Genomic DNA, 21,130 nt, shown 5'->3' with positions numbered 1-21,130 from the left:
TGCTAGAGAGGCACTGACCACGTGACGGGCAAGGCCGACGCCATTGCTAGAGAGGCACTGACCACGTGATGTGCCAGGGCGACGCCATTGCTAGAGAGGCACTGACCACGTGACGTGCCAGGGCGACGCCATTGCTAGAGAGGCACTGACCGCCTGATGTTGAGGAGAAAAGCCGTCGCCAGCGAGGCAATGGCCACGTGGTTCCTGGGCGATGCAGGCGGCACGTGCTGCCCCTGGGATTGTCACAGCTCAGGCACTGAGGGAGAGGGCAGGTCCCTGGAGCTGGGGGCCCATGTCCAAGGCTGGGAGGAGCTCCTGCACCACGCCGAGGGGTGACCCACTGGCACCCTGCCAGCTGAGTCTGACACAGGCCGGCCCGAGGTGTAGCTCTAAAGCTTGGCTCTTTCGCCCACAGCAGCACGTTGGTCCAATGGAAGATATTACCTTACCTACCTTGTCGCACTAGTATCCTGAGACCAACACAGCTACAACTCAGCATATAACACATGTAGTGCAATTACATATGTGACAGGTTGGATCACAGAAACCCCCTTGGGAACTGCCAACCGACGTGCCAAGACTACTTCTGCCCCTGCTTTCCCTGCCAGCTTGGGACTCCAGCACCCTGTCCTGTTGAGCTAGACACGCCCGTCTGCTCCAACACAGACCCACGGTCTGAACCACGTGCCTCAAAGCTGCAGACTAAGCTGAAAGCGACTTGAGAAGTGTTCCCGTCTTTAACACTCAGACGCCCAACTCCCAATGGGGTCCAAACCCCAAATAAATCCATTTTAGCCTGTATAAAGCTTATACAGGGTAAACAGATAAATTGTCCGCCCTCTATAACACTGATGGAGAGATATGCAAAGCTGTTTGCCCCCCCACACACACACACGTAGCGCCCCTCTCCACCTGATTACCTCCTTTAATGGCAATCCGCTTACATGTTCTGATGGACAGGTCTGGGTTCTTTTGGATCCCGCCACCCACTCAGTAGGGTGAATCTTTGTTCTTTTTTTTTGGTTATGAAATTAGTTGGCGGTGCCTCCACCCCCCTCGCTCCTTCCTGGCAGGGTCACCAGGGCAGCTTGGGCGGAAAATCCTAACTACAGAGGAATCCCCACTTATTTGCCAGATAGTTGGAGACTTCCAAGAGATAACACAACACATAAAAATATATTCAACACAACAATTATATTAAACAGGCAACAAATACAACATAATAGGGGAAACACTATGTTTAGGGTCACCGGTGCCCACACTTAAAATACCCGTGTCTGGATGTAACAAATGTAAAACTAGTGTCCTGTTGGTACGCGTACCTTGCTGGGGCCCTTGATGACCTATACAATTCTCTGCAGAGGTGTAGCAGTGTGGCTGACTGGGTTCAGTACAGCCCAAAAGACCCACAAGTGGGAGGAGGTGGTGAATCCCTCCACAGGTGTAATAAGCGGTAGATTATAAAATCCTCAAACCCTCACTCCCTGGCTTGAGGACACAGTTCAGGGAGTAGAGGGTCCCCAAAACAAATTCCCTGACTAACTAACTAAAGACAAGGCACTCACGAACTCCACAAATGATCTTCAGGGTTGAGGATGACGCTGGACGATTCCAGGGGCTGCTGTCCGCTGGCAGGGATCCTCCTCAGGCAGGAATCAGCCCTGGACTAGCAGCGCTGACCATGTGGGGACTGGTCTCACCAGGGGAGCTGGAGGCAAACCCAGCCTGGCTGGGGAAATTACTCAGCAAACATAACAATTGGGAATCATCCGTGAGGAAGGAAAACCCAGCTGGGGGATCTGGTGTCAGGTCCCTAGAGGCCAGTTCTCAGGGGGAACCCTGCTTGCAGGCCTGGGACTCACCAGCTCCCCACAGAGCCAGTTTGGCCTTTGCCCTGGCTGGCTCCAGCCTCCCCTCAAAATGGCTTCTCCCTCTCCTCCCCTCCCTGGGAGGGGCATCTCCCCTCCCCTATTGGTTGCTGGGCAGACTCTGAGGTTGCCTTGGCTCCTCCTCCCTGAGCTGCCAGCAGACAGAGCTCCAGGAATCTATGTAATCTCCTTGGGGGTTACACACACACAGGTATTAATACATACTCTGGATTAATTAATAAGTAAAAAGTGATTTTATTGCATACAGAAAGTAGGTTCAAAGTAGTAACAGATAGAGCAAAGTGAATTACCAAGTAAAATAAAACAAAACACACAAATCTGAGTCTAATACAGTAATACAATTGAGTACAGATAAAAGCTCACCCTCAGAGATGTTTCAATAAGTTTCTTTCACAGACTGGATGCCTTCCTAATCTGGGCACAATCCTTTCCCCTGGTACAGCCCTTGTTTCAGCTCAGGTGGTAGCTAGGGGATTTCTCATGATGGCTGCCACTTTTGTTCTGTTCCACCCACGCATATATCTTTTACATAAGGCAGGAATCCTTTGTCCCTCTCTGGGTTCCCACCCCCTCCTTCTCAATGGAGAAGCACCAGCTTAAAGATGGATTCCAGTTCAGGTGACATGATCACATCACTGTATGACTTTATTACCCACTTGCCAGCACATGCGTGTACAGGAAGACTTACAAGTAAAACAGAGCCATCTGCAGTCAATTGTCCTGGCTGATGGGAGCCATCAAAATTCCAAACCACCATTAATGGCCCACACTTTGCATAATTACAATAGGCCCTCAGAGTTATAGTTCATATTTCTAGTTTCAGATACAAGAGTGGTACATTTATACAAACAGGATGACCACACTCAGTAGATTATAAGATTTGTAATGATACCTTACAAGAGACCTTTTGCATGAAGCATATTTTAGTTACATTATATTCACACTCATCAGCATACTTTCATAAAATCCTATAGAGTGCAATGTCACAATTTTGCAAAGGCATCCTTATTTCTATCATAGCAGCCACTGGTAGCAAACAGCATAGACCTACGACAACAGTGCATATAACTCCTTAGTTACTCTAGGGCAGGAGTGGGCAAACGACTGCCCGGGGGCCGCATCCAGCCCTCCAGATGTTTTAATCCGGCCCTCTAGCTCCCACCAGGCAGTAGGATCCAGGGCTTGCCCCACTCCAGCACTCCAGCCGGGGAGCGGGATCAGGGCTTGCCCCACTCCACATGGGTCCCAGAAGCAGTGGCATGTCCCCTTCTCCTACATGTAGGGGCAGCCAGGGGGCTTTGCACACTGCCAGGGCCGCCGAGAGCGGGTTCGGGCCCCGGTGAAAAAAAATTTTCGGGCCCCACAGCAAGGGCGGACTGGCTAAACAGGGCTGACGAAGCCCCGGAAGCCAGGCCCCCTTCCGGACTGCCGGGTCCCGGTAATTTGTACCAGCTCCCCCCCCCCCCCCCCTTGTTAGCCCTGCACACTGCCCCCGCAGCTCCCATTGGCCTGGAACTGTGACCAATGGGAGCTGAAGGGTTTGTTGCCGGCCCAAAGGGCCCGAGGAGGGGCAACAGTGGGGTTCGTTGCCCGGTGTGCGTTGCACTAATTAACACACCAGGGTGGAGAAGCAAACCAAGTTTATTTGAGCTCAAATAAGGTGCAAGGGAGAAAAAGCAATTTTAAATCCTGCATACCCGCACGCAGGCGGGGTCCCAGCATTTATACCCCCCTTGTTTTTCCCCCTTCCTCCCTCCCCCTTGCAACAGTTACACTTAACACTATAATGTAGCTTGTTAGAACTGTTTTTATTTGCATGTTTATTTATGGCCTTCACAGCCCAGACGCATGCAGACTTTCCTCCCCCTTCTTCCTCGTCTTACGGCTGCTTTTTGCTGTTTCGAGCTGTACTGCAGCTGCAAGCTAAGACAGCTGACAGTTACACATTTTGCTTGCTGTTTATTAGCATTTTAGGCTGGTTAAAGTTCACAGCATGGAAGAACTTTGGTTTACTCAGGCCTAGAGTCACAACTTTGGTTCACTTAGGCCTAGGGACACCAACAGGTTGGTGCCTGTGGACAGGGCAGCATGTAGAATCGCCTGGCCGTGCCTCCACATAGGAGCCGGAGAGAGGACATGCTGCTGCTTCTGGGCGCTGCATGAAGTGAGCACCATCCGGAGCCTGCACCCCGACCCCCTCCCACACCTCAACCTCCTTCCCCAGCCCTGATCCCCCTCCTGCCCTCCGAACCCCTCCGTCCTAGCCTGGAGCAACCTCCTGCACCCCCAACCCCTCATCCCCAGCCCAAGCCCAGAGCCTGCACCCCAAGCTGGAGCCCTCTGCCCTCCCCTCCCCTCCCCTCCCCCCGCCTCATACCCCAACCCCTGCCCCAGCCCAGAACCCCCTCCCATAGCCTTAACTCCTCATGTCTTGCCCCACCCCAGAGCCCACACCCCCAGCCAGCACCCTCATCCCTTCCCACACCCCAACCCCCAATTTTGTCAGCATTCATGACCCGCCATATAATTTCCATACCCAGATGTGGCCCTCAGGCCAAAAATTTGCCCACCCTTGCTCTAGGGTTTCTAAGCCACAGAGAAAATATTCTTTATTCTTCCTCTGTGCAGAGTTTAACTATTAAAATAAATAAGACATTTAATGATGTGCTAACAGATTTACCATGGCAGTTTGTATGTAGCACAAGAGGTATATTTACATATACTACTGCAGGTAAGTTTTCGTGCCACCGGCATGATTGAGGTCGATTATTAACAGCCGGAGTGTGCTTTGCTAAGTTTCAAACGTTCTCTCACGTTTGTCAGGAGTTGGGAGACCGATGTTATAATCATGTTAATATGCTGAACCTAAGGGGGCATATTCAGCACTGGAGTAAAGTAGGTGCAAGTCTTTATGACAGGGATAGGCAACCTATGGCACGTGTGCTGCCTTTGGCACAAGAGCTGATTTTCAGTGGCACTCACACTGCCTGGGTCCTGGCCACCAGGCCGGGGGGCTCTGCATTTTAATTTAATTTTAAATGAAGCTTCTTAAACATTTTAAAAACCTTATTTACTTTACATACAACAATAGTTTAGTTATATATTATAGACTTCTAGAAAGAGACCTTCTAAAATGTTAAAATGTATGACTGGCACGCGGAACCTTAAATCAGAGTGAATAAATGAAGACTCGGCACAACACTTCGGAAAGGTTGCCAACCCCTGCTTTATGACATGCCCTTGGCCCCATGTACTGACTGGTGCTTGTGTTATTTTGTCTGTGTCCAGTTGACATGTTCTGCAAAAGATACTTCTGGAATGTCTTATTTCCTAGGCACAAATATCCAGCACTTGCCTGCCTAGAGTCTAAAACATCTTCAGCACATACTGCATTTCTGGACAAAACAATACAGCAACTTCTTATAACAGCTGCTCGATAATTCCAGCCAAAGGGCTCAATTCTTCTTTGGTGTAGTCCCGGTGAAGTCAGTGAAATTATACTAGGGATAAATGTGCCTCCTTAGTTGGATGAGAAGTAAACCACATTCATACGTTTCCTTTGGAGCCATACTTGGCTGTAAATGTTCCTGGCAATACAATCAAACTCCGAAACACTGAGGCTCTCAGACTGCCCAGTTCCTCAAAGCTACTTAGGCACCAACTGATTTCAGTGGAAGTCAGGAGCCTAAATACCTTTGAGTATCTGGGCATAAGACCCACTGAAGGCTCCATCCTGCAAGTACTATTCGTATGGGAGAGTTGGTCCAGTCTTCCTTTGGTTGGGTGCCTTTAGAGGACAGGGACCAGCAGCCCAGATTTTTAAAGATACTTAGACAGCTAATTCCCTTGGAAATCAATGGGAGTTAGGTGCCTAAATACCATTACAAATCTGGCCTCATGTCTTTTACTCACTAAGTAAAGTCCCAGGCACAGGGAGGGTGTGATCTGCAAACGTTTCATAATACCATTACAGCCAAATGGCTTCATTTCCCAGGCAAGGCATTCAGTCATGAATCCTCCCAGGAGCTACAAAGAAAAGCAGCTTTAGATTTTCTTCCTTTTCAAAGAAACAATCCAAATAACTGTCATATTTTTCCCGCGTCAAAAGTCAGACTTTCAGCAGATTCATGTCCGTGTTGCACACAGTGTCGTAACAGATGGTTTCTATCTGTGAGGATTTCTGAATGCTGTCTGCTTCCGGGATGCTCTCTGAGATGCTCACCTTCTTCCTGAACCGCGAGCTAGTGTTCCTCAAAGAGGAGCGCAGCTCCCTGCTTCGTAGGGCGTAGACAATGGGATTCACCATGGAGTTCACCAGGCAGAGGGTGCTGCAGAAGGCGAACACCTTTCTGATGTTATCATTCAGGCTGACGAAGAGGCTGTACGTCATGAGAGCCAGCACTGGGGACCAGCATGTCATGACAATGGCCAGGACCATCACTAATGTTTTGGCGAGCGTGATGTCCATCCTCATCTTTGCATTCCGCTGCCCAGCCTGGGTTTGGCGTTTCTCCATGTACACTGTGTGCTTATGGGCCTTCCACAGCACCCGGACATAGGCGTACACTATACACAGCAGTAGAATCATTACTAGGCAGATCCAGCTTGACAGATACTTGTTATCAACAAAGGGAAACAGCTCAGAGCAGTTCCACCCCACTGAGTTTACCTTGCAGCAGTTCCACCCCATTAGAGGTAGGAAGGCAGTAATCATGGTAGCTATCCACATCACAGCCATAGCCACCACAACCCTTTTCCTCGTCACGATGACCTTGTATTCCGATGGCCGATGGATACAGACATAGCGGTCAAATGCCATCATCAGCAAGCTGCCCAAGGACGCGGTGAAGGATGTGTTGACCCCTCCAAGCTTCAGCAAGAAGATCTCTTTAGAGGAATCAGTGCTGTTGAGGACATGGAAATCAAGAAAGCTGCAGACAAATACAACGCTGGCCAGGACATCTGCTAAGGCCAGGCTGCTGATCAAGAGGTAGGAAGGCTTTTTCCTGATCTTAGGGGAAGCAAATATCAGATACAACACCAAAGAGTTTTCCAAAACACACAGGATCCCAACAATGGAGCACAGCACAGTTATGCCTGTTTTCTGAGTGTGGCTGCTGAGGACCTGGTAACATTCCAGGTCCATGCTGCAATTGGCCATCTGACATTTCTTCATTATGATTATCCAGGACCAAAAAGCTTTCCAAAGAGCAGGGGTTTCCTTGGTGAGCCTTCAGATGCTGCTCTGAAAAAAAGATGTAGAGGGGAAAAAGTTACATTTGTACCCAGCACAAAAAACAACACACACAGCTAAAGGGACATGAAACAGTCAGAGAATACCCCCCCACCCCACCCCACCCCACCCCACCCCAACTCCCTTTCAAAGGATTTGAGACCATACAAAGGAGAAAAGAGACCAGCGATAAATATTTCTAGGTTCTCTGTCCAAAGAGTTGTGTAACTCTGGGTGGGACTGGATGGCCGAGGGTAGTGGCAGGGGGACAGACATAGGGGATGGTATATCTAAGCTGTCAGTTCAAATCCTGCTGCTCTTACTAAGGTGACTAGTTCCACTGACTTTATTGGGATGACCCATGAAATTACAATGAGCCAGACTTGGTCCCAAGTCGCTAGAGATCCAGAGCTATTACCCCCTGATGGTCTCTGTGTGACAAGAGTAGGTGATTTGTCAGCTCTTTGTTGTTAGTCTCAGCAGAAATGCCCTGGATTCCATTGTAGTCACCACAAGGGGTCAGCAATTACAAAGCTTCCTGTTTGACAGATCACTATACATATTATACTGTAGGCCAGTGGTTCTCAACCATTCCAGACTACTGTACCCCTGAAGCCTGAGCCCTGCTGCCCAGGGCTGAAGCATGTAATTTAGCTTTGTGGGGTCCCCTGTGGCATGAGGCCCCAGGCAGTTTCCCTGCTTGACACCCCCTAATGCCAGCACTGCACTTGCAACCCCCCACCCAAATCCATCCTGCAACCCCCCTGAGATTGCAACTCCCAGGTTGAGACACTCTGATCTAGATGAGTTGATGTACCCCCTGGAAGACCTTCGGGTACCCCCAGGGGTACACGTAGCCCTGGTTAAGAACCACTGCTGAAGGCTATATGGTGTGAAATACAGAGTATTGCCACTTACGAGCATTCAAAACTCATGAGTCAGGACTCCAACAAAATCATGAGATTTGTAAAAATAAGTTTGCGGTTCTTCTGATTTGCCTTCTGGTTTTTGAGCCTTTAGGGTTGCACACAGGTCACATTTTGAAGCTTTTCTGTACGATCATGAAGGCTGAACAATTACTTAAAAAAATAAAAAAATACAACAGCTGGTATTGTCATGTAATAGCATGACTCCAGGAGCTGGGCTTTATAAAAAACATCAACTATTGTGAGACTTATATTGCTTCATCACCCTAATATCTGACTACTTCCCAAGTATCTAAAACTAGAAATCATTGCTTTTTCTTACTTCCCAGGTGGTAGGAAAAATAGTTGGTGAATGGGTTATTTTGCGTGTTAGTTGTGTAGTGCAAGTGAGTGTGAGTGAAGAATTTATTGAGGGACAGGTAAGTCAAAGCCATGAGTTTTGCATTTAGGGCCTGATCCAAAGCCACTGAAGTAATTACTTTCTATTGACTTCAGTGGGTTTTGGATCAGGTCCCTTGGTTCTGAAAGTGGTTAGATCTGTGGTCATTCTTCTCTCTTGTGGCAGTGAGTTCCACAGTCTAGATACAGATCCTGTGAAAGTTCTGTCTCACGTGCTCACAAGATTCACTTCTTCTGCCATTGGAATGCAGACACTGCAGGGGTGGAATGTTGCAGCTATTTAGCAGCACTACACACTTTAGGACAGGTAGGGAAGAATAACTTATCTAACGGCATGTTTCCACTGGCATCATTAAAGCGCTTTACCGTGGCTTGTGTAGTTGTGGCATAGCGCTGGGAGAGAGCTCTCCCAGTGCTCTAAAAAAACCACCTCCACAAGGTTGCTGTGCTACCATGCTGGTGCATTGTCTACACTGACACTTTACAGCGCTGAAACTTGCAGTGCTCAGTAGGGTGTTTTTTCACACCCCTGAGAGAGAAAGTTGCAGCACCGTAAAGTGCCAGTGTAGACAAGCCCTAAGTGAAACTGCAAGGGGAATTTAGGGGGGGTAGATTGTACACTGATATAAGGCTTGATTAATAAAGAATTAAAGGAAGGTAATTTAATTAATGCAGATCATTATGGAAAAATAGATCCAGTAAAATTAACCTGATATTTTTGGATAAAATTGCAAGTTTGGTTGATAAAGGTAATAGCATTGATGTAATGTACTTAGATTTTTGTAAGGCATTTGACATGGTACCACGTGACACTTTGATTAAAAACTAGAGTGCTATAAAATTAACAAAAACAACAAAGAGTCCTTGTGGCACCTTAGAGACTAACAAATGTATTTGGGCATAAGCTTTCGTGGGCTAAAACCCACTTCATCAGATGCATGGAGTGGAAAATACAGTAGGCAGGTATAAATTATACAGCACATGCAATACCACAAGGAGTCCTCATTGTTTTTGCTAATACAGACTAACATGGCCACCCCTCTGAAACCTGTCATAAAATTAACATGGCACACATCACATGGATTAAAAAGCAGCTAACTTATTGGTCTCAAAATGTCATTGTAAATGGGGAATCATCAACTGAGTGTGTTTCCAGGGGAGTCCCACTGGGATCTGTTCTTGGCTCTACGCTATTCATTTTTATCAGCAACCTGGAAGAAAACAAACTCATCACTGATCAAGTTTGCAGATAACACAAAACATGGGGGAATGGTAAATAAATGAAGAGGACAGTTACTGAATTAGAGCAAACTGGATCACTTGGTACACTGGGTGCAAGCAAGCAATGTGCGGTTTAATACAGTTAAATGTAAATGTATGTGTCTAGGAACAAAGAATGCAAGCCCTGCTTATACAATGGGACTCTATTTTGAGAAGCAGTGACTCTGAAAAGATGTGGGGGTCATGATGGATAATCCAATGAATATGAGCACCCAGTGTGATGCTGCGGCCAAAAGAGCAAATGCGATCTTTGGATGCATAAACAGGAGAATCTCAAGTAGGAGTGGAGAGATATTTTACTTCTGTATTTGGTACTGGTGCGACTGCTGCTGGAATACTGTGTCCAGATCTAGTGCCCTCAGTTCAAGAAGGCTGTTGATGAATTGGAGAGGGTTCAGAGAAGAGCCATGAGAATGATTAAAGGAGTAGAAAAACCTGCTTTATAGTAATAGACTCAAGGAGCTCAATCTATTTAGCTTAACAAAAAGATTAAAGGGTGAGTTGATCATAGTCTATAAGTACTTACACAGGGAACAAATATTTAATAATGGTCGTTTCAATCTAGCAGAGAAAGGTCTAACACGATCCAATGGCTGGAAGTCAAAGCTAGACGCATTCAGACTGGAAATAAGGAGTACATTTTTTACAGTCAGAGTAAATAACCACTGGAACTATTTAACAATGGTTGTGGTGGATTCTCTATCAGTGTCAATTTTTAAATTAAGATTGGATTTTCCTTTAGAAGAGGTGCTCTAGTAATCATTTCGGGGACATTCTCCGGCCTGGGTTATCCAGGAGATCAGACTAGATGATCACAGTGGTTCCTTCTGGCTTCGGAATCTATGAACAATGACCTACATTGGAATGTGGTTACATCCCAGGAGCACACAGCAACTTTTCACAAGTTCTCTGAGATCTTTAATAACAGCAAGTGATTAGGACCTGGGATTTACATTTCTTCCTAAAGTAGCCTGTTTTCAACATTCCTGCCGGAAAATTAGAAAGTGCCATTCCAGTTCCTGGGACTTAATCCATTGGGAAAACAAGGCACAGATTGAAATATTTAATCTTCATTAAGGACATTTCCATTATGATGATGATTAATACCTAGCTCTTATCTAGCACTTTTCATCAGTAGATCTCAGCATGCTTATGAAAGAGAGACAGTTTATTTGATCTGTTATGGTTCTGTAAATCTCAACCATACTGAAATTGTATCTTTCCCTTCAATCCCTCGTGCTGAAGATGAATTATAGACGCTTCAGATTTTCTGTTCAGTTGATTTCATCCTTGGCCATCAGAATGCCACACAAATCAAAGCCCTTAAACACATTTTAACATCTAACCCAGGCAAGTATATTGGTCACAAAACAGAGAAAGAACCGTAACTTTCCACAGCTGGATGCAGTACCACAAAATGGCTCCAATCCCAACATGTGATCAGCACAGGTAGATGGTGAATCTCTAGTGATTCCTGAACCCCTGGGGATCAGTTACAGCACAGGATTGGGGTCCAATGAGTCTCAACAGCACCACTTCTGAGTAGGATAGGGTTTAGGACAGTGTTATTGAGAGATTTAATGGAATACGGAGCCTTCCGGTTCCAGAGCAGGTGTGTCTAAGATCAGCAAACACCTGCAGGAAGCTAAGGGGCTGGAATGCCCTCATCACGACTAGCAGCAGATATTTTGATTCCATCCCTGATCTTACAGGTATGGGGGAAGCTCACTATGCCACAGCCCAAGCTGGACCTTGCTTTGGAAATCCAGGACTTCGGTTTGCAGGGTTGTTAATCCAGCTTTTTACACTAGCACTGAATGTACTCTTTGAAAACCACTACAGGAGTGTGGGGAAGGGAGTTCGCCGAGTGTGCGCACATGTGTGTGTGAGTCGAGAGACAGACAGCACTCCAAGGATGAAAGTCTCTTGTGTAAGGCAGACTAAGTTACAAGGAAACTGCCAATGCTCCTCCTTTGCTGGGTGGAGGTATTTCCTAGAAACAAAGCTTGTGAGTTCAGTCACATCTGGAGCCTGCAGCTCCCTGGTCCCTTCCACTCCCAGAACCCATGGAGAGCCTTTGAGGAGTTCTTTCCCTCTTATGAAGCAAACAGCTGGATTTCTCACCAGCTCCCCATGATTGGGGGTTAATTGTCCTGTTTCCTCCAGCGTGAGGAGGAGGTGTGAAAAGGGGTTTATGCAGAGATTTGAAGGAAGCAGCTGAGGATGCTTGACAGACAGGGCGAGAGAGATGGTTCCAGTTCTCGGGACAGCATGAATGAAGGAGGGAAGCTGAGGATGGACGAGGAAGGGAAGAGGGTTGGGAAGAAGGCAGGGAGCTAGGGGGTGTCACAGTCACAGGACTTGTTACATCTCTCTCCCCCTTTGGTCTCTCTGAGTGCCTCTCTTGAGGTATTCAACCTGGTGCCTGTACCTATCTCAGGGCCAGGGGTGGTGCTGGTCCACCAAGCTCAATTCCTGTGCCCATACCAGCGCTGTCACACCATCACGCCAGGCAGGGTGGGTCTGCATCCCCACGCCATTGCACTGGGCAGGGTGTGCGTGTCATTTTGGCTTTCTCTCAATCTGTCTATTTCTAGGGACAAGCAACTGAGTTCTTGCTGTCTTGGGAAGTGCTGTTGTCTAGATTGCAGGTGCTTAATGCCACTGCTGCTCGGGGTGGAACTCCATGATTCTCCCGCTCTTAAACCCAGCCCTGGGACACAGCACCCTGTGGATCAACTGTTCTTATGCTGCAGATCTGAGTACAGACCCCTGCAGTTCTTCCCTTCAGGAGCCTGTGACCTGTGATGTACAGGGACCACACGGCTTTCTTAAAAATCACAGTATGATTTCTTTAGCAGCTGGAATAAAGCAGTAGAAAATAAATAGCATTTTAAAACAGACAGGCTACACCACAGTCCTGCTACCCCCTGATGATGACCTAGGCAGGCCTAGCTTCTGCAGACACCCCCAGCAGGCTCTTTTATGAGTCTCGTCCCTCCGGTTTCTCCCTCTCAGAGCGTGTTCCTCTATAAACCCTGTAGCACCGCATAGACTCACCCCTGCGGCGCCTCCTGCTGGTCGTCCTCGGGAATTAGCTCTTTGACCCAGGAGCACCCTCTGCAGGCCGGTGAGCCGCGTGCCGTTGGCTCCCGTGTCTCTCCCAGGACCCTGGTGCCCTTATCTCAGGGTTCTGCCTCCTGCAGTACCCCACAGTCTGACTGGGTTTCCCCACCCCAGGGGAACGCCCCCCGTCACCTCAGTCGTCGCTACTGTCAATCTCCCTTTAGCCCCCACCCCCTAGGGCAGTCTGCAGTGTATCAGCCGATCATCACAGGCAACAAGGGGGTTGGACTGGCTGCCTTTACCCACCCTCCAGCTGCTCAATACCTAGGAGGCCTAGAACTAGGCCCTGCAGCCTGAGGAGTTGCTGGCCTAGGGCTTCCCAGCTCCTAAGGCCTTTCCCTAGCCCTGCCTCCCTGTAGGTCCCCTGGGTGAGTTCCCCAGCAGCCAGGCCTGTCTGCCTCTCAAGTCAGAGAGAGACTCCTTCCCTCTGGCTTCCCTGGCCTTCTTATAAGGCCCAGTTGCTTAGTTTGGGGTGTGGCGTCAGCTGCAGCCGCTTCCCCCAATCAGCCGGGGTTTTACTCCCGTGCCCAGCCCCAGCCCTCTGTTCACCCCGCTACAACCCTCTCTATGGTTCTTTGTTCTCCTGCATTCCTGGGCCTTTTCCAGGAGGTTGACTGGAGACAAAGGCAGAATCAAAGCGAATCGTTCAGGCATTGCCCCTTAACAGCTGCTACGTGTTTGCTGCGAGGTGGCTGTCCTCCCACCTGTCTTTACAGACATATATCTAGCCAGTTAGACCACAACAGTCCTACAGAAAACATCCCAATAACCAGGCCAACATATGGGATCAAACGATTACAGGGGGACAAGGGGGAAAGGAGAGCTGAGATGCAATGGGGACAACGGCAATATAGGTCAATGGTACTGCATGGTTTTAATGTGGTAAGAGACAGGAAGCCAGTTCAGCTGGCACCACGCTCGCAGAGAGCCGCTTATTCACGATGTAGCTGACACATTAGGAACTTGTGGGCAGAAAGCAGTCTGATGTTAATATCAAACGGGCTGTAAAATCTATTTCCTGGGGAGACCTCAGAACCCCTGGAGCTGGCTGTGAGCAGCTGAGAGAGAATTTTAAATTTCTGCCTGGAGCTGCAGGGGGCATTTTAAAGGGCCGTGCTAGAGACAGGACCATTTGAAAATGTCTCTGGATGAATGTTGTAGACAGGTAAATCTGCTGTGCATGCCTCTTCTAGGGACAAAGAGGCTACAATGCAGGAGAGGAGCGAAGCACCAAACCCACAGGAGGCCTCTCATATCTCCGGTTGGAAAAGGGACACGGGAACTATGGGCCCGATCCCTAGCTGTAGTTAATCAGGGTAGCTCCATTGAGATTAATGAGATGATGCCCACTTACAGGATCTGGCCCCCCAAACCTAAATCTGGGCAGCCTTGAACTTTGGGCGAGATTGAAATCAGATGTTTTCCAGTGCTGCACTTCTATGATTCTTCATAATGGGCCACACCAAAATGCTGGACCATGGCTGGACTTTATTAACCAGCCCAAAAGGTGGCTAATGTTTCTAGCACAAGATGCATGCTCTCAAAAACAGGAAACGTGAGCAAATCCACTTCTTCTTTTGAGACTCTGGGCCTTAGGGACTTCCCTTTCTTCTCTCTGGTGGCTTGTTTCTGAGCGAGAGGAAGAGAGAGAGTAAAATGTCTTCACACTTTCAAACAGCCACTTCTATCACTAAGTGATCTGTTATCTCCATCTCGCTCAGTGATCACATCTCCAGGAAGACAATCAAGAGAAATACTCATAGACTTTAAAGTCAGCATGGACCATTGTGATCATCTAGTCTACAAAGCCACTGTCCTGGCTGGCTGTGACCAAATCCTCTGAGAGGAAGAAAAACTGTTAACTGCCCATGGAAAGAGCATTCTCCAGCTTGCTTGAGGGATTATCCAACAGTAGCTGAAAGGGGTTTAGGAGATGGGTGGTTCCGAGGGAGGGAGGGAGAGAGATGGAGCCTTTCGCCTCAAGGTCACCACATCCAATACATGTTGGTAGTGACCAAAAGCTGTTATCTATTGTGCATAGGCATAGACCATCAGATGCGTGTGTCTGTCAGTCTAAGTACAGTGAGTTGGTGGGCTTCACTCCAGATCCTTGTGGACAGGCCTTCAGAAGGCAATAATCACCATCACTATAGCACCCCATCGATGGTTGCATCCCTGAACCCCAGTGCATCGGCCATCCTGAATCCCAGCCCTGAACACTGGAGTTTCAGCTGTTAGCGGAAAATGTTTTCAAGTTGAAAGCACTGGCTGCATCTTTCTCACGCGTGGTTAAAAATCCCCAGGCCCTACCCACCCAAAATATTATTTGAAAAGAGGAAATGTCCAAAGAGTTTAAGCCACAGGAGAGACAAGAACCATTGCAACACCTAGCAAAATACCACAGATACAAACAGGGCTGATGGTGGTTGAAAGTGAGGGGGGTGGGGGAATGCTGCACAGAGTGAGAGGACCTCAGCAGTGTTTGTATCTGTGGTATTTTGCTGGAGGTCTCAGGTATTTGTGCCTGACGACCATGCAATCTCCCTCAATGACCTTTTCGGTTAGATGACTACAGCACCCGTAGGTAGCAAACAGGGGGAGGATGGAAAACAATGGAAAAGGTCTCGAAGACCTTTCCGCACAAAGACTTCAGCACTGATGGGTGATTTGCAGTTTCCATCCCCAGATGAATTACCCTTGTTTCTTTCACCCCTGCCTCCCCTGTCACACTAAACGCTGCAATTGCTTTGATTGCAGGACACACCGTGCTATTAGGTGTCGTCCATCCAACTCAGTCTTATATTGGGCCTGATCCAATGTCTATTAAAAGAACAATCTGTTGATTTCAAGGGATATTGAATAAGGCCCACAGCATATAGCTGTCAAGTGCAGAGGTGCAGAAGGGATGTGGCTGAGGAGAGTAACCCAGGTGATTAGGGGGCCAGATAGACCAAAGTATAAAGAAAGAGTAAAACAGCCAAATAAGAATATGTTGGCTAAACGAAGAGTGTGGAAGGAGGGACAACTGGATGGTCAGACGCACAAGAAGATAATACAGTAGACAGAGATTTGTTCAGTGAGTAACTGAAGCCCATAAATACCGTAGGGCCAACAGAGGGTTCCTGACACAGCAGAACCAGCATGTTCCTGCTGCCTGGGAGGGCAGCAGGCTGTGGAGAGCGTATGCTACCCTGGACGGAGCCCAGCTTTGTGGGACCTCCTTGCACATCTCTGCATGGTGAAGGGATGGTCAGGCCATGTGGGGTCCAGGCATGGTTGGAAGTTCCTTGCCATTCTGGGCTCTCCATGAGAACAAAGGGAGTTTTGCCTGAGAAAGGACTAAGGGTGAAATTCACTCTGAGCAGAGACCCAGCACAAGGCCTATACACAGTCCAGGAGGGCTTATATGGGACATCTCTACAGGGAGGTGGATTTCATCCTGCATGGAACGTGAGTCGGGGACTCAGGATTTGGCTCCAAATGTTCACAGAAGCAGAACAGGAAGAATAAAGCCTGTGACGTTTTGGGATTAGCTAAAGTTACAACGCAGAGATGGACCCAGAACGAAGCCCCCAGATCTGAACACCCTCCATAGTCTGGGGAAGTTGGGCCCAGATCTGAACTCCGTGTTTCAGGACTATCCTGGCTATAAAATAACCCCAAGAAGCTAGTAACAAATTGAGGCGGTGAGCTGGAGCTACAGGAGAACAGTAGCTTTAATAAAGGCCTGATGTAAAACAGATAAGTGCTGATCCTCCCTAGCAGAGGTTCCTACAGCTGAGGGCCATTACTTCCCTGCCTCAGCACATGTCCAGAAATATTCACCCTACAAACACTGGGGCTTGATTCTTGATCCCTCATTGAGATCAATGGCAAAACTCCCAATGAGGTCCAAAGTGGCAGGCTTGGGTGCCAAGTTAGCCTTAACCTATCACCCTTGGAGCTCTGAGCTGCATTAGATTTCCTCAACAGCCCCCACGCAGAACTAGAAAGGAACCTGTTCCTGAAAAACGGGTAAAGGAAATAGCTATATCACATGGGCCCAGTAAAATTCTGGGGAAAGCATCAGTGCCGCTGAGCACTGTGCCGAGAGACAGACCGATGCAGGTGAAAGGGAAGGGCCTGACCCCGCAAAGTCTTATGCACTATGCACGTGTTCAGGTTTAAGCACGTCAACAGGAATGTTCCCATGCATCAAGTTAAATAAGTGGGTAAGTCTCTGAAGGAACAGGGGCCGGAGCATTATCTTCAAACGTTCTGAATACAGAAGTCAACCCTTATCACAAATCAGCCCGTGCAGGACATTTTGCACAATCACCAGAATGGGGTACATATCGTTCATTCCACAAGACGAATGTGTCCCCTCTTATTGGCTGCAAAAGGCATCTTCAGAGACAGGAAATCAGACTTTGCCAGTTGAAAAAGCTGGACTGAGGCCCTTTCACAAACAAGATAATCGCTCAGCGTTCTTCGTTGCATCCCAGGTTTCTGTGAGCACAGTCACTGCTGAAACAGTGCCACAGGCCATGGGTAGGTCTCGTGGAAGGTGCACAGACACAGCAAGTGTTCAACGGTGCATGCAAAGGCACAGGGACACTATGGGAAGAAGGAGAATAGGGAATAGGCCAGGGGTGGCCAAACTGCGGCTCATGAGCCACATCACGCAGCTATTTTACAGTTAAAGTGCAGCTCACAGAGACCACCACTTCCCCTCCATTCTCTGCTTACTGGACTGGGAGCAGGGGGAGCTCAAGGCTTCCACCCTGCGGCGGGGTGATGGGGCAAGGGGCATCTGCCAGAGACGACTGGTGCCTGCTGAGAGTTGGGGGGCACAATTTAAGGGTTTGATCCCCCCAACTGCTTGAGTCACACACCCCCTCTTACCCTCAGCGGCCCCTCCCTGCAGCTCCCCGGCATTAGCGCCACCTGGAGACGCAGCGGCAAGCAGCTGGGAGCTGCAGGGAAGGGGGGCTCCGCAAAGAGAGGCAGCAGCAAAAGCAGCAGCTCTCCCTGCAGCTCCCAGCTGTTTGCTGCTGCCCCTCCCCAGGGCCGCAGCTCCCAGCTGGCCGGCTCCAGCAGCTGCCATGCAGAGAGGGGGCCCGGTGGCACCATGTGACCAAGCGGGGCCTTCAAACCCTGCCAAAAATTGGGGGGACAGATGGCGCCACACATCCCCTCTGGCTTCTCCCCAGCAGGGAGGGATTCTTGGGGCTTCAGCCCCAGGGGGTGTGCCTGCCAGGTCTGAGAACATCAGCTGGAGCAGGGCGAAAGTCCCGAGCCCCAGCAGATGCCTCCCACGCAGCTGAAGCTCCAGCAGGTGTTCCCTGGCTCTCGAACTTCTGAAGATTGTTGTATATGGCTTGCAGGGTTGGTAAGTTTGGCCACCCCTGGAATAGGCAAAGGGAAATGACTTGGCGGATCCTAGAGGAAGGGGTCAATTACAGAGGAGATGTAATTACATTAATTATTATTATTACCGATATAGAGTTTTCACTGGTGGATCTCGAAGCACTTTACACAGGTGGAAAAATTCAGACGTTAGATGGGGAAACTGAGGCAAGGGAATGGCAGAGCTGGGACTAGAACCTAGGTAGGAAAAGCTGTGCTGGGTGTTACAGGTAAGGGTGAGAAATTTCAATCTCATATGGAAAGCAGTCAGAGGCCTATGATAAAAGGAAAAGGCAATCCATATGCAAGGAAGGAGCCAGTCAGCGAATGTGGGTGATTTTTCCCCCCTAGAAGTTTCTGTTTGAGAAATAATTTTTTCCCCATTAATATCTCTGTGGCTGGCTCCCTTAAGCAATCGCTTAATCATCTGTGTAGGAGGAGTCTCACTCAACTCACATCCCCTTAGGGAGACCCTCTCAGCCTCCAATGCAGCTATAACTATCAATGCCTTAATATTGTTTGGCAACACTGATTCCTCTGGAACCTCGAATCCACACAAGCTAAAGTATGGTTGGATCCCAGAGCCCAGTATTGTATTGCGTTGGGGACCCCTGATCCAGAGAATGGAAGTCGTATTGCGTATCAGAAAAGCAAAATTAAGGCCGCAGGACCTTTGTGATGGACTCACAATACAGGCACCAGTCTCCAAATGTTTCTAAATCAACTGAAAAATGACTTCTACTAGGACGACAGTTTCACTACTTATTTTGTGAGGAGCCTACAGAACAATGGGAGCTTCCAGGAAAAGAACTTGCAATCAGATTTGTATTAACAAGCCGAAAGATGGTCTTGCAGTTGACGAAACGGTGTGATGAGTCAAAAGGAATGGGTTATATTACTCGCCGTATGAGTTTGGGCAAGTCATTTGCTGTACTCTTGCCTGTGATTCATTTACCTTTTTGGTAGAAAGGAGATATCACCACCGAAATCACAGAGAGGCAGTGAGTCTAACATGAAATATTCAGTGTTACGGCACTAGAAGGGCAAAGTGCTATTATAAAATGTTTCATTTGGTAAAGTGCCAAACTGTAGCATGTTTTTAGTATGTGTGTGTGTGGGGGGGAAATCTGTCTAATGTCGTCCAGCACACACTGATCTTCCCATCAGTATTGCTGAGATATGATCTCTGTGCTATGGGTGCTGGGAAGGAGGTAGTTGATATACAGAAGAGGAACTGATGGAGGCAGCGTACAGCAGGGTGTTGAATTACCTAGTTGGCTACCTCCTTGAAGCTTGTGGGACAAGCTGCCTTAAGCCACCCTTCTCTGCTGAAGTCATTTGGAGTTTCCCCATTGACTTCAGACCCTGGAGTGCCGGATTTACAGAAAAGCTCAGGTCCCATTTAGGTATAAGAACAGCATTGCAAATGGAAATACAGCAATAAAGCGTTGCAAAGTAACGCTTCTGTTATTACACAACAATCTACACATACTGAAGTATAATAAACCTTAGCCTTTGTGGAGTACTTTTTCACTTCCGAGAGCTATTCAAACATACACCATACTCGGTGCTTCTAACTGGATAGGTGACATCTGGCAACAACTCTGAGGTTTCTAAAGTAATTCTTCATAAGACAAGAGGAAAACAAGCCAGTGTAAACTCTGCAGTTTGAAGAGCTACCTTTAATGCTCTCATTAAGAAAGCATTCCACATAAACATCAGTTCTCCCACCCCAAGTGTTACTTTCCATTGCAGTGTGTCTGAAATAACACAGGAAAAGGAGCCCATCAAACAATCTAAGGTGAATTCTGCCCTCTCCCCAAATGATAATGCACCTCTTTGAACCCTCAGCAAAATTGTGCCAGAGCTTGTGTGTGTATCTACACCACTGAACTTTAAGACAGGGGTTCTCAAACTGGAGGTTGGGACCCCTCAGGGGGTCACGAGGTTATTACATGGGGAGTCGCGAGCTGCCAGCCTCCACCCCCAAACCCTGCTTTGCCTCCAGCATTTATAATGGTGTTAAGTATATTTTAAAGTGTTTTTAATTTATTAAGGGGGTTGCACTCAGGGGCTTGCTGTGTGAAAGGGATCACCAGGACAAAAGTTTGAGAACCACTGCTTTAAGGCGTGGCATACTTTATTGTGGGAAGGAGGGGAAAAAAAAGAACCTTGCATGAAAGATATACCTTTGGGTTAGTGAATGAAATCTACTCACCTGTTTTTGCTTGGGTGTCAAGGCGGGAGATGCCTTAGGGACTTCGCAGCCTTCCAACTGTCAGTGTTTCTTGTACAGCTGTGCACTGGTGACTGCTGCGTTCTCCCCTATTCTGACTCCTGCACTGGCTCTGCTTATTATTCCCCTGGGTAGAAGTCTGTGTTAGTCCTTTCCCCAGTCTCTCACTCTTCTTCATATTCTCTTGGTGGAAAATATGTAATGAGTTTTTCCTTCCCTCCCCACTTCCTCTCTGGGTTTTGTGCTCTGCCTTTCTGGTCATTAGAAGAACTGTAGTGACAGATGTTTAAAACCTGTCTCAGATGCAGGGAGTCAATTTGCTTGGCGAGGGTTTTCTTCTCAGTCTTCTCCAAGCGTAAAGAGTCTTGTAGGAAAGAAACATTCAGGCTTCATTTGCCTGATTTTTAGGGTCAGGGGAGGACATGACCAGCATGTAAAATATTGATGCATCTGTATATATATTTATGTGTAGGCAGATGGCAAGCTCAGACAACTGCTGCTGATCTGTTTATTTGTCCCAATAACAACATATATCCTTCTATACCTACAAATTGTGCAAACAGCTAGTCTCTGAACAAACACTATATGTGAGCCTCATTTTACAGATGGCAAAACTGAAGCAAAGAGAGGGAAAGTGACTTATCAAAGGTCA

The 21,130-nt window shown here is 48.0% G+C and overlaps 1 protein-coding gene across 1 annotated transcript; it reads right to left on the bottom strand.

Moving 5' to 3' along the window:
- Positions 1-5,044: 5,044 nt before the first annotated feature.
- CNR2 (cannabinoid receptor 2) lies at positions 5,045-20,658 on the bottom strand. Its single transcript, XM_039511572.1, has 2 exons — positions 20,461-20,658; positions 5,045-7,134 (listed from the first exon to the last, which is right to left on the bottom strand). Exon 2 carries the CDS (start codon positions 7,063-7,065, stop codon positions 5,998-6,000), a length of 1,068 nt encoding a protein of 355 aa, XP_039367506.1. The 5' UTR covers positions 7,066-7,134; positions 20,461-20,658; the 3' UTR covers positions 5,045-5,997.
- Positions 20,659-21,130: the final 472 nt, after the last annotated feature.

The sequence above is a fragment of the Mauremys reevesii genome, linkage group 23, assembly GCF_016161935.1.
Source record: "Mauremys reevesii isolate NIE-2019 linkage group 23, ASM1616193v1, whole genome shotgun sequence".
In the NCBI taxonomy this organism is placed as follows: domain Eukaryota; kingdom Metazoa; phylum Chordata; order Testudines; family Geoemydidae; genus Mauremys; species Mauremys reevesii.
This window is presented reverse-complemented; position numbering and strand designations above follow the sequence as displayed.